Raw genomic sequence first — 13,604 nt, forward strand, 5'->3', positions numbered from 1 at the left:
GTTAATAGAATAAGAACGTTTGACCAAAAAGCTCAATAACTGTGCACATTTTTATTCTATTTTCCTAAGCTAGTTATAAATTCGATTGAATATCATGTACCTTAATTAAGGAATTTATGTTAAACCATAAATTGCCATGTCCGCTATTTTTCCTTTAGTTATCTTAATGAAACATTGTAAATGTAGGGAGATTATCGAAACCATGGTGACAGCCTACCAACAGAAGATTTTCCAAGGCTCAAAACCTGTGTTTGACGGGCGCAAGAACCTGTACAGTCGTGATCCGCTACCCATTGGAAAGGAAAAGGTACAGGATGAGTGCTGAGTTGAAGCCAATTCAATAAATCTGGATAACTCTTGACTTATCCCATTGGTTAACTTTTCGTTATCTTTAGTTTTAGGAATTTTGTTTGGTCAGTGATTGTATAAAACAATATATATTCGAACAGGCGCAAGTTTTGGTTAAGTTTTGGATATGATTTAGCCAACGTATTTGACTTTGGTTATCTTTTGGATTGGCTCAAGTTATCCATATTTATACGATTGGCTTGGATCACAGAAGGCGCAGGGTGCTTCTTATAAGTAGACTATTGGAAAGCCACACATTTCCTCTCAAATTTGTAAACTCCAATAAATTTCTTATTGCCTAAAATTTGGAATATGCCTTTTTTTTTTGCTAGAAAATACTTTTTAATAATTGAGAATAAAAACGTTCTTATCTAATATTATATCGCATAAAGCTGTAGACATGTTGAAATTGGTAATGGGGCCGAAATAAGGCCCCAAATTTGAAAAAAAGCTCACTGCATTGGTTTCACACATAAATGTGTACTGAAGTAGAGGGCTGGTCCATTGAATTGATGCCAAGTTTAGGGCCTTGGACTTCGAATTTTCTGTTTTTTGGAGGTTTTTTTACGCAAGGGTGTCAAATATTGAGCAAAAAAAAATGTGTAAGTCTACCTACATGACTTATAGATGAAGTGTGAGTTATGATCAGGTCCATTGATTTTTGGCGAAGTTATGGGCCTTAGACTTCATCTGTTTTCTAGAGGTTTTTAGAAAAGCTTTCAGATATTGAGCTGATTTTTGGTATGTGAGAGTTTACCTACATGACATATATGAAGCGTGAGTTTCAGTCCGGTCCATTGATTTTTGGCCAAGTTATTGGCTTTGGATAATAATAATTAGCCGGATTTTTTTCGAAAAAATCTCGGCTTATAGATTGATGTTGTCGGGCGGGCGGGGGGGGGCGGGCGGGCGGGGTGGCGGCGTGCTCGAAAATGTTAAAGTTCTTATTTCATGGTATAACTTTGGTATGCTTGGACCTAGAGTCTTCAAACTTGACATGAAGGTTGGCCAGGATTAACAGATGACCACTGGTCATTTCAAGGTCATTCATTTGAAGGTCAAGGTCACTGTGACCTTCAATATAAAAAATGTTAAAGTTCTTATAACTTTGGTATGCTTGGACCTAGAGTCTTGAAACTTGACATGAAGGTTGGCCATAACTAGTTAGTAACCACTGGTCATTTCAAGGTCATTCATTTGAAGGTCAAGGTCACTGTGACCTTGAATGTAAAAATGTTAAAGTTCTTATTTCATGGTATAACTTTGGTATGCTTGGACCTAGAGTCTTCAAACTTGACATGAAGGTTGGCCAGGATTAACAGATGACCACTGGTCATTTCAAGGTCATTCATTTGAAGGTGAAGGTCACTGTGACCTTCAATATAAAAATGTTAAAGTTGTTATAACTTTGGTATGCTTGGACCTAGAGTCTTGAAACTTGACATGAAGGTTGGCCAGAACTAGTAAGTAACCACTGGACATTTCAAGGTCATTCATTTGAAGGTCAAGGTCACTGTGACCTTGAATGTAAAAATGTTAAAGTTCTTATTTCATGTTATAACTTTGGTATGCTTGTACCTAGAGTCTTCAAACTTGAAATAAAGATTGGCCAGTACTAGAAGATGACCACTGGTCATTTCAATGTCATTCATTTGAAGGTCAAGGTCACTGTGACCTTAAATGTTAAAATGTTAAAATTGTTATAACTTTGGTATGCTTGGACATAGAGTCTTCAAACTTGACATGAAGGTTTGCAAGCACACTTAGATGACCACTGGTCATTTCAAGGTCATTCATTCTAAGGTCAAGGTCACTGTGACCTTGAATGTAAAAATGTTAAAGTTCTTATAACTTTGGTAGGTAAAAATGTTAAAGTTCTTATTCCATGTTATAACTTTGTATATGCATGCATTCAAAACATAACACAAGGTTTGCTCATGCCTTGAAAAGTACTTACATTTCATTTTGACCTTTGAACAATATTTCAGTAATTTAAGTATTGCATTGACAAAAACACGAAAGGTACTTTCCTGTCATTTAAATCAAAAATCCGGCTTCAATGCGGTCATCTCCGACCGCGGAACTCTTGTTTTCTTTAAAATAGCAGCTTTGCGGTTTCAAAGGGCAGTAGGGGGCATTGTGTTTCAAACACAGGTCTTGTTTGATCTTTCCTTTAACTTGTTGAGGAGAAATTGTGTAGTGTAAACTACCAACAGACTTTGTTGAACTATTGTCTCTGAATCAGGTCACAGATCTTACAAATAATTACTTTTTGCTTCATGCTCTAATTAATTTCAAGATATTTTTCTATTAAATATTAAAACAGTATGAAAAATAAGTTGCAAGGCTTTTTTCCTTGTTAGAGAGACCAGTTTTTTATTTGCTCTTTCATATGTATGTGTTGATTAAAGATTAAGATAATGCATGTAAATTAAGTGTTTATAATATATAAATGAGCTGGCAATTTGAATGATAAACATACATTGAACTAGAGTTATTTTGCGAAACCAAAATGCTAAGTGAGAATCATTCCTTCTACAGCCTTTTGATTACAATTTAAGTATCTTAAAAAAAATTGTTATGATTCATTTCCTATTATACTATTGTTAAGTACAAGTATGCTGCATGTTTCAATAAAAAATCACCTTGTCACAAGGACACCTTTTTGTATCTTAATTAGAAAGCATTCTTTATAAAATCAAAACTGTGATTGGGAACAGATTTTTGAAGCACCAAGTCACAGCAATAAGTATGTTACCATGTTTCAGTGTTGTCTTTGGAAATAAATGGAGATATGTATTATATTGTGTGTTCTACACTGGCAAAAAGGAAAGCTGTACTAAGATATAAACCATGTTTGATGGTGCAGTGAAGGCTAGTTTTAAACTTTTGAAATATATGTGATATATTTTATATATATGAGCAAAAAAATCACACTAGACATTGGTATAAACCATGTTGCCCTGGTCCCTCAGTGGAGGTTAGTCGCACATTTTTTTACATATTTGGGATATGTATTACAATTTTGGGTTCCAATCAGCCAAAACAAACTGTACCTTGTTTTTAACCATGTTGCACTGAAGCCTCTAGTTTCACTGTTGTCTTATGTAATAAATATTATATAACATGTTGGGTTCATGCGACCACAGTTATTAACTTTACTTTGTTTAAAACCATGTTGCACTGACTCCTCCAGTGGCCAAAGTAAAAACTTGATATAAACCATGTTGTACTGACTCCTCCAGTGGCCAAAGTAAAAACTTGATATAAACCATGTTGCACTGACTCCTCCAGTGGCCAAAGTAAAAACTTGATATAAACCATGTTGTACTGACACCTCATTAGAGGCAGCGATTTTTTCCCTTCTTTATAAAGTAACCGTAAAAGGTAGTTTCCCAATCGAACAAAATATACAAAATTCCCAATTGCTGTCTGAAAATTCCCCAAAAGGAAGGCAAATTACGTCAATTTTGTTCAAAAAGTGCATTATCTGCACGTTAACAAAAAAAAATGAGCACTTACACTGAACATTTCAAGCCAAAATAAGGTAAATCAACATTTGAGTTGATTTTTGCCTTTGATATCAAGCAATTAAAAAACCCTATAATTCCCAAATTGGCAGATTTCACGACGTTAATTTTCCCAATTTCAGGGTTTTCCCAATTGGTAGGGAACGGGTACTTTAACCAATTGGGGGAAAAAAATCGCTTAGGCTAGATGTAAATATTTGAAATATACATGACATGTATTATACAGATATTTCGGGCTCCAAAAAGTGTCCCTTATACATGTAAGCCATATTGCACTGATGGCTCTAGTAGGACTGCTTTCTACCCCTGATATTTAGATTGAGTTGCAAGTAACGCTACCAGGCGAGGGGAAAGACCGCGAGTTCACCATTGTGGTGAAGTGGCTGGCCCAGGTGTCCCTGTACGCGCTAGAGGAGGCGCTGGAGGGCCGGGGTCGCGCGATCCCCTTCGAGTCTGTACAGGCCCTGGATGTCATTATGAGACATCTGCCTAGTCTGACGTGAGTATGAGGGAATACCCAGGAATAGTGAAAACTCGTAGGAGTGTAATGGTGGGGAGAAAGGGTTGATAGAATTAAGCGTTGTGGTGTTTTATGTTTTTGACAGTTGCCCCAGTCTTGTTGTGTCTGAGTTTATTACTTACTAACACACACCCTCTCTTGTCCCCCTCTCACAAACACGCCCAACCCCTTAGTTCTGTCTGTGCGAGGCGCAATAGGGGTCAGTTCTTGGAGCATGTTGTTGTGGAAATGGTGTTTAAACAAAATGGTGGAATTTTTGTTGCTTCTTTTGGGTAGTTGCAAAATGAATTTGAATGACCTTGGTTACATAAAATTAATATGTAAAATTAAAAGTTAATTACAATAAACAACGGCATGAAAGACGATTAGGAAAATTTGGAACTACACAAATACTGACATTTTTTTTTGGTGATGTTCAACAAAAATGAAAATGTGTATTCCGCCATTTTGTCTCTTGCATTTCGATGGTAACGATGCCACCAGTCCTATTGAGAGTGTCCCATCTCTATGACGTCTAATAACCGAGGTTGTTAAGTGGCGTTATTTTATGTCCCATTGCTAGGTGGAGCTTGAGTTAACCCTCCCCGGGGAAGGCAAAGATAGAATTTTTAAAGTATCTATTAGATGGATCGGGCAAGTAAGCTTAATCGGACTTGAGGACGCGCTGGAAGGCCGGTCACGGAAAATCCCGCTGGACTCCTTGCAAGCGCTCGACGTTGTTTTACGGCATCTACCAAGCATGAAGTAAGTTGGGTAATCCCGAGAAAAAAAAAACCGGATCCGTCTGCTATTTCTGAAAACCTAAAGTTCTGCTAATTTATAATGTATAAAAGTGTTATCTGCAAAATCAGGGCTCCTGCCAGCCCTGAAAATGCTGTCAAAAGATGTCGAAAATATTAAAACTCATTATTCTTGGCCTGCCTTTGAAACAACCCTGGGGCTTTTTGCTGAGTGACATAACTGATTAAGATTAGAATATTTAAGATCATCCTTTGGATGAGAACACACTCTTAGAAAAACCTGAATGAAATCAAACTTTTCAGACTGTTCGTAAAAGTAACTTGCTTTACCGGGACCTTGACTGAGATTACATATTGAAATTATGCTCTCTGGTAATAAACTCCTTAGGCTTACCCTGAAGTTATATTTCTGAAGTGAAGTGCCAACGGAAATTAATAAAGGTGGTAGGAGAAGGTCACTCTGCACTAAGTCTTTGCAGGGTTGTTTCACTATCTCAAGCTGCACCAACCCTTCTTGGCCATAAAACATCCAACTGTTGGCATGCCAAACAGGTCCTGTTCTACTAGCCGTATATTTCCATTGGTTTCCTCGTTTTTCCTTTCAGCTGTATGGTTTGTTTTCTTTATGTACATTGAACCGAGAAAATTTAAATGCTTAATCAACAATTTTGTCTTGAATCTCTCAGAAACTTGTTGAACAAAATAATTAACACATATTTTTTATAGCTTTTATACAGGTTTGTCTACACTTGTTCACCCTGGAAGACAAATTTTTGCATGTAAAAAAATATCTTTGACATATTTAACGTTAATTTGAATGACAAGTTAATGATTGATGAAAAAATCGTACGCATCTGGTACTTATATCTTAGTGTCAAGTTTTTTAAGAAACAATATCTACACTTCTGGTAATTAAATCTAACAGTGAACTTATTGATTGTTGCAAGACTCAAGGTAGATCATACTTTCATGTCATGAAGGGAACTGGAACAAATGCATCTAGAATTTATTTTGTGAACAAATTGCGCACTTTACAGTGAGTTCTACATGTAACAGGCCAGAACTTGAAGCTCAAATTCACAGCTGTGTTACAGGGAATTATCATGAGGGGAGATCTCTGAAGATGATTATCAGGGTTCATATAAGGCTGTTGGATGTTTTGTGACTCATAAAATAATGCCATTTACGTCTCAAGCATGTCGAAGGGGAAGATCCAGAATGAAATAGCAGAGTTATAACTTCTGCTCCTTGTTAGTTCCAGTCTACTGCTCTCTAGGTTTGTAATAAGAGGGACATTTATTGTGCGTTACTTTGGAAAGTAGAAAGTGTAATATGATTTTATGCTCTAAAAGTAGGAAACCCATTTACCGGTACCTTGTTACTGTACCAATAGCACACACATCTCTCATATACTCTCTCCCCACCCAGGCCCTTGTCCTGTAGCTGTAGTCTTTTAAAGACCACATACACTTGGCACAATTTATTTCAATCATACAGTCATGCAATTCCTCATATAATTGATCTTTGCACAGTGTTTTTCATTCACTTAATTGGGGTATTTTTAACATGCTGTCACTAACATGTACAGAACAAGTTTTATTGCTCCAACCTGGTCAATGTCAAAATGTTAATTGAACACGAAAAATGGAAGTATTAATTTAACACCAATCAAAAATGCAGTTAAAAATAAAGATGAATATTAAAGACCTCAATGATTAAGTACTTATCCAACACGTGTCCTATCAAGATTCAAACTTGTATGAAGTGTTCCTCATGACGAGAAGTTGTGTAGAACATTTTTTTTTACTTAAGTTCTTTTGTACTTAGGATATCTATAATATAATTATTACAATTATTACAACTTATAATGTTATTATGACATGCTGCATTTCGGGGGTGGTGGTTGGGGCGTTTCTTCACCATTTCTTACACAGCAGGTGACTTATTCATGCTGGATCCTTCCCTACCTAAAAGATTGTTTAACCTTTGAAGCGTACTTTAGCATGTATGCTGATAGATAATCTTGATTACATGGTGCAGAACTACAGGGCCTCCCCAAGTCATTTTAGCGCCCCGGTCTTGGGGCTTTTGAATTCTGCATTGGACAAACCCAGGGCACCTATAAATAGTGGTACCCTTATACTGCCCTTATAAACACTGGCTGCTGCAAGCATATTTTATAAATTGGGCTGCTTTAATAATTGCAGCTGAGTGACAAAGTGCTGTCGAAACTAATTAAGCGTGAATAGTTTGCTGTAATTGGCATCGTCACTTTTATGCATGGAAATTGTGGATGTAACAACGGTCAATGTGCTGCTTAATAAAGACATGCAGATTCGGTACATGTTGTATTTTAGAATGACACGCGATCGGATTATTTGAAGAAATGTATATAAGAGTCGTGTTCTGAGAAACTGGGCATAATGCATGTGCGTAAAATGTCGTCCCAGATTAGCCTGTGCAGTCCGCACAGGCTAATCAGGGATGGCACTTTCCGCTTGTATGACATTTTTTGTTAAATGAAGTCTCTTCTTAGCAAAAATCCAATTCAAGCGGAAAGTGCCATCCCTGATTAGCCTGTGCGGACTGCACAGGCTAATCTGGGACGACATTTTACGCACATGCATTATGCCCAGTTTCTCAGAATGCGACTCGTAAGGAAACCAAATTTGACCTGTTAATATCATAGGATACCAGTTTTATTTAAATTTGCAGACATGTAAACTGGAGTACACATACAATTTAAAAAGCCCAAATGTACTATGTAATGTCATTTGGCATGTAAGTTGTAAACAAATGTGAACATAGAGGGGGTAACCCACCTCTTCCTGGGGAAGGCCCTGAACCATGCTGTTATATCATTAATTAGGCAGAGACTTTGTCTACTTGTGTACTGATTCATCAATGTTTGGAGCTTTATATAAGGATAAAAATGTGTAGCCAATCCATGTAATGGGTGATGCACAATTTATGTAAATCTGCATCATATGACGTCTACCAAGTATGGTTGCACTGCACTCATAGGAAACTCTTTATTTTTGTTATGTTATTTGTGTGTTGCCTAATTAAGAAAATACTTATCAGACTTCTGAGATACTATCTTGACTAATAAAGACTCTTGGATCTGTATAACCAATTAACCTCTGTCTCTTACTCCTCAGAAATGACTGATTTTATTTGTTTCTCTGGACTTATTTATACTCCTGTATCCAGCTATGTTACAGTTTGTATTTCTCTAATCTGTGTCTTGTATAATGAACTCAGAATAAGAATGTTGGTGATGTAAATGAAAATTTTAAGTAGAAGTATGGTAAATTTGTAAAAATTGACATTAAACTAAATGTGAACTAATATAAATAGCACATATAAAAAATACACACAAAAAAACAACTAATTTTTGTTTGTATTTGATATTAATATTTTTGCTGAAAAATGTAAGGAGAAATGTAAATAATGATTTAAATGTAATGCTGAATGTGTTTAAAGGAAAATGCTCCAGGAACAAGTGTATTAAAATGTAAGTAAAATGAAAATGTTATGTAAAATGCCATGAGTTTGCAATTAGTTTTTTCACTACCACCGCTAACAACGGTGCCTGTACTTTCAGCTATACGCCTGTGGGTCGCTCATTCTTCTCCCAGCCCGAGGGTTATGACCACCCCCTAGGCGGGGGCAGGGAGGTGTGGTTTGGCTTCCACCAGAGTGTGCGCCCCTCCCTGTGGAAGATGATGCTCAACATCGATGGTAGGTCTACATGCACGTGATTTCTCCTCCATTCATCTGATTTCTTCCTTTTCAATGTCAAAATTATTTTGCGAATAGTTATTAACTTTTCTGGATCTATATGCAAATAAGGAGATTAATGAGCCCAGTGAGCGGTAGGGCATTTTCCTCCATTGAGGTGATTCTTAACCCTTTCCCCCATAAGAAGCGAAGTGAAAATAGCTTTTGCAAACAGCATAAAATCAGAACAGCCTGCAAGTAACTCTGTTCAGGTTTTATGCTGTTTGCTGCTCATCAGTATCAAAGGGTTGGAAATAAAGCCTTTAAAACTTGAATTTAGTTAGAAAAGTTTTTAATTTAATTTAACTTTCTAAGGTACTACAAATGTGTCAAAATACGTATCTAAGTGGTAAAGAGGTTAATCACACCTCTGGTCTTGAAATGCAAGACCTTTTCAATGGGAAATAATTGGACCAGCTTTCCTAAGGCTCCTCAAAGAACTCCTACAAGTTGTTGTAATGCAGGAGAAGGGTTACAACAAATTTGCTATTATTCAAAGTGTTCCTGTTGCTTTTTAAAATCCAAATTGGAATATGCATTGTGTATAGAAGGACATATATAAAATTTGATGTTCTGATACTGTTGTTTCAACAAAACACTTCTTCACCATCTATGACAAACCTGTTTATTATTTGACTCCTTCAGTTTCGGCGACGGCGTTCTACAAACAGCAGCCGGTGATTGAGTTCATGTGTGAGGTGCTGGACATGAAGGACACGTCAGAACAGAAGAGGCCCCTTACTGACTCACAGAGAGTCAAATTCACAAAAGAGATCAAAGGTATATAGCAACCTCTCAAAGAATGTTTACGCATTCAACCTATTACCCTTTTATTGTACCCCCGTTCTTGAAATATGACATTGGGTATATTAGAATCAATCTATCAGTAAGTTGGTTTGTCAGTGTGGCCACTGGGATGTTAGTCACAAAGGTCTTGTTCACGTTATTAGATTTAATATTTCTCAAGTATTGGTACCAGTGGTGTATTGGATATTGTGTGATCAGGAGGTCACGGGTTCGATATCCACTGTGGGAGCGTTCTTTAGATTTCCCCTTAGACTCATAGACTCACAGAGGGTCAATTTCACCAAGATATCAAAAGGTTACTAGCAACTTCTCTTAAACTTTAAAAAAATGTTTACACATTAGACCTCTTTCCAAATTAAATAAAGTTTTACAGTGGGTACATGGGTGTCATTATGTTGGTGGGTTGGACTGTCCGAAAAGAAATGATGGAAGCAAACTACTTCCACATTTTTCAAGCAAAAGATTTGCAACTTGAAATATGTCATGACAATGAAGTGCAGATGTGGAAGGTGCTTTTCATGCTCAATGATCCTCATATTCCCTTGTTATTCGCCCTTTAACATATCTAACGAAGCTGAGCTGGGATGTTAGTTATCATTATAGCAACGCTCTCGTTCAGATCATTAGATTAAATACTTGAAATGTATATCATAGGAAGTACTTAAGTTACTGTTTTGGGCATTGCAGGTTTAAAAGTGGAGATAACTCACTGTGGTACAATGAAGCGAAAGTACCGAGTGTGTAACGTCACGCGGCGACCTGCACAGACCCAGTCGTAAGTACCTCCACATTCTCAGATTGTTTTATACATTTTGAATACTTCTATCAGTTTCTGTATGTATGTTTCAGGAGAATGAAAATAGCACATATGAAACAAGCAAACTGGTTTTAACGTCAAATAAAAAAATGAAAATGATATAACAAAATATTTTTTTATTTATTTCATACATTGGGCTGAATTGAGCAATAACGACAGCGATGCGATTTCTTATGATCGATTCGGAGCTTATGTTTTGAGGCCACATGGTTGTCAGTGATGTCGTGATTATTATGACACCATATTGACACTGTTAAACCCTTTACCACATAGATACGTCTTTTAATGCATTTATTGTCCCTTAGAAATTAAAATTTAAGTCTAAATTCAAGTTTTAAAGGGTTCATTTCCAACCCTTAGATACTGATGAGCAGAAAACAGCATATAACCTGAACAGACTGGGAGTTGCGCGCAGGCTGTTATGGTTTTATTCTGTTTGCACATACCAATTTTCACTTTGCTTTTAAGTGGAAAAGGTTTAAGAAAGAAAAACAGTGCAATATCATGCATGATTTGATCTCACTGCTGTGTAGCATTAGAAGTCCCATAATGACCAGATGAACTTCAATTTATCTCACTGCTGTGTAGCATTAGAAGTCACATAATGACCAGATGAACTTCAATTTATCTCACTGCTGTGTAGCATTAGAAGTCACATAATGACCAGATGAACTTCAATTTATCTCACTGCTGTGTAGCATTAGAAGTCCCATAATGACCAGATGAACTTCAATTTATCTCACTGCTGTGTAGCATTAGAAGTCCCATAATGACCAGATGAACTTCAATTTATCTCAGTGCTGTGTAGCATTAGAAGTCCCATAGTGACCAGATGAACTTCAATTTCAGCCTTGCTCTTAGGAGACTGGGTTAAGCATCTGCGTTAACCCTTTCAGTGCTGGAACCGAATTGTGAAGGCCTTTGCAAACAGTTTGGATCCAGATGAGAAGCCACAGAACGTGGCGTCTCCTCTGGATCCAAACTGTTTGCTATTTTGATAGTATTCTTTAAAAAAAAATTGAAGAAAATGCTTATTTTACAAATTCAGCAGACAACATTTTAGCAGACGACAAATTTCCCAGCATGCAAAGGGTTAAGTTTCATCCAAGATTAGTCTTAGCAGTCTCAACAGGCTAATCAGATACAGCACTTTCTGCCTAAACTGGATTTTTGTTAACCCTTTGCTTGCTGGGAAATTTGTCGTCTGCTAAAATGTTGTCTGCTGAATTTTTAAAATTAGCATTTTCTTCGATTTTTTTCAAAGAATACTATTGAAATAGCAAACAGTTTAGATCCTGATGAGACGCTCATGACACACGTTCTGTGGCGTCTCATCTGGATCTAAACTGTTTGCAAAGGCCTTCAAAATTCGGTTCCAGCATTGAAAGAGTTAAGAATACATTTCTTGATAAAACAAGCGGAAAGTGTCATCCCTGATTAGCATGTGCACAGGCCAGTATGTGCCAACACTTTACATGCACATATATCAAGCCAAGTTATCCCAGAGCCAGGTTCATTTGATAAGTTCTCCCATCTCTTGCCTCCAGGTTCCCTCTACAGCTGGAGTCCGGTCAGACGGTGGAGTGCACGGTGGCGCGCTACTTCCTGGAGCGCTACAAGATGAAGCTGCAACACCCACACCTGCCCTGTCTGCAGGTTGGACAGGAGCAGAAACACACCTATCTGCCACTGGAGGTGAGTCATTGTAGTACTTTGAATAAGGTTTGATTGGCGTGTCATAAGGGCAAAGTTTCTACTGACCAAAAAACTCTTCAGAATTGCTTACTTTTATAGTACAATCTTTACCTAAATCAGACGATAGACTTTATTGATGTTTTAAAACAAAATCTGATTTAACGGAACATTTTCCTACCTAAAAGACCCCTCCATTATTTACCATAATTAATTTCAGTGTTGTTTAATGGTGTTAAATAATTCTAATTCTATAATGATTCATTTGAGCCAGGGTCTGGAAATATAGGGCTTAATGCTTTAATGGATCTTTTCCTTGAAAGGAAGTCTGCACTAAATGAAAATCCATTATAGGTGAAAAGTGTAGTCTCTGATGAGCCTGTGCAGACCCTTACTGCATATGCATTTTAAGCCCCTTTTACCCTGTGTGTTTGGCTCATTTATAACAGCACAAAGGACCAAAGCAGTCAGTATGACATGGTTTGTTGTTTGTCTGTTTCAGGTGTGCAATGTGGTTGGAGGTCAGCGCTGCATCAAGAAGCTGACAGACAACCAGACCTCCACCATGATCAAGGTTTCTCAAATAAGTTCCCCTTTAATCACAGCACACAATGCCCTTTTAATTGAGTCAAAAATCGTTCTTGTCTGTTTAATTATGTTGTTCATTTGTTTGTGAATGGTATTGTTTACTGGCCTTTTAATAGTGTCTTTTTCAATGTTGTTGTCCCTTTAATTGTGAAGTTGATGTTGAATGTTCATGGTGCCGTTTACTGGCCCTTTAACTGCATCTTTCAATGTTGTTGTCCCTTTAATTGTGAAATAAATTTTGTATGCGCATGATTCTGTTTGTTGTTGGTTAACAAAATGTCGGAAATGGTTAACAGAATGGCTTGTGAGTTTTCTTTATTGAATCTTGAGATCTTATATAGACTTATTATATGCTTATTTTTTGGTTGTTGGAAGTTTTGAGTTGTAGTTACATCAAATGAACATGAGTTTTTGTGTAGACTTTGCATATTTGGAAATTAACAATTGTAGTTACTCGACTGGATCTTATGGATGGAAGCATTTTATGTTGACCATGCGTTATTGGGCATAAATAATGTGTAGAATGTGTGGAATCGGAGATGTACAACATTATTTGCATAACTTGATCTGTACATTTTGTGTAGACTGTGCATTATTGGAAATTAACAATTGCAGTTACTTGGCTTGATCTTAGGTATCGAAGCATTTTATGTTTACCATGCATTATTGGAAATTGTGTGCGGAATCAGAGATCTATAACAGAACTCTCATACCTTGATCTGAGCAGTCTGTGTAGACTGTGCGTTATTGGAAATTTACTTGAGTTGCCTGGATCATGT

At 37.0% G+C, this 13,604-nt stretch overlaps 1 protein-coding gene across 10 annotated transcripts in view; it reads left to right on the plus strand.

The window, feature by feature from the left end:
• Nucleotides 1-13,604, plus strand: part of LOC127847243 (protein argonaute-2-like) — an 82,249-nt gene that overhangs the window by 22,547 nt on the left and 46,098 nt on the right. For 8 of the 10 annotated variants that reach the window (XM_052379032.1, XM_052379030.1, XM_052379028.1 and 5 more), the window contains 7 exons: nucleotides 187-307; nucleotides 4,196-4,377; nucleotides 8,746-8,882; nucleotides 9,567-9,701; nucleotides 10,416-10,503; nucleotides 12,093-12,240; nucleotides 12,740-12,811. In XM_052379032.1, coding sequence (XP_052234992.1) covers nucleotides 187-307; nucleotides 4,196-4,377; nucleotides 8,746-8,882; nucleotides 9,567-9,701; nucleotides 10,416-10,503; nucleotides 12,093-12,240; nucleotides 12,740-12,811 — 883 coding nt within the window. Of the gene's footprint in view, nucleotides 1-186; nucleotides 308-4,195; nucleotides 4,378-4,960; nucleotides 5,143-8,745; nucleotides 8,883-9,566; nucleotides 9,702-10,415; nucleotides 10,504-12,092; nucleotides 12,241-12,739; nucleotides 12,812-13,604 lie in introns of all 10 variants that reach the window. The other 2 variants (XM_052379023.1, XM_052379027.1) reach the window with 1 other exon arrangement.

This window comes from Dreissena polymorpha, chromosome 10 (genome assembly GCF_020536995.1).
Source record: "Dreissena polymorpha isolate Duluth1 chromosome 10, UMN_Dpol_1.0, whole genome shotgun sequence".
NCBI lineage: Eukaryota > Metazoa > Mollusca > Bivalvia > Myida > Dreissenidae > Dreissena > Dreissena polymorpha.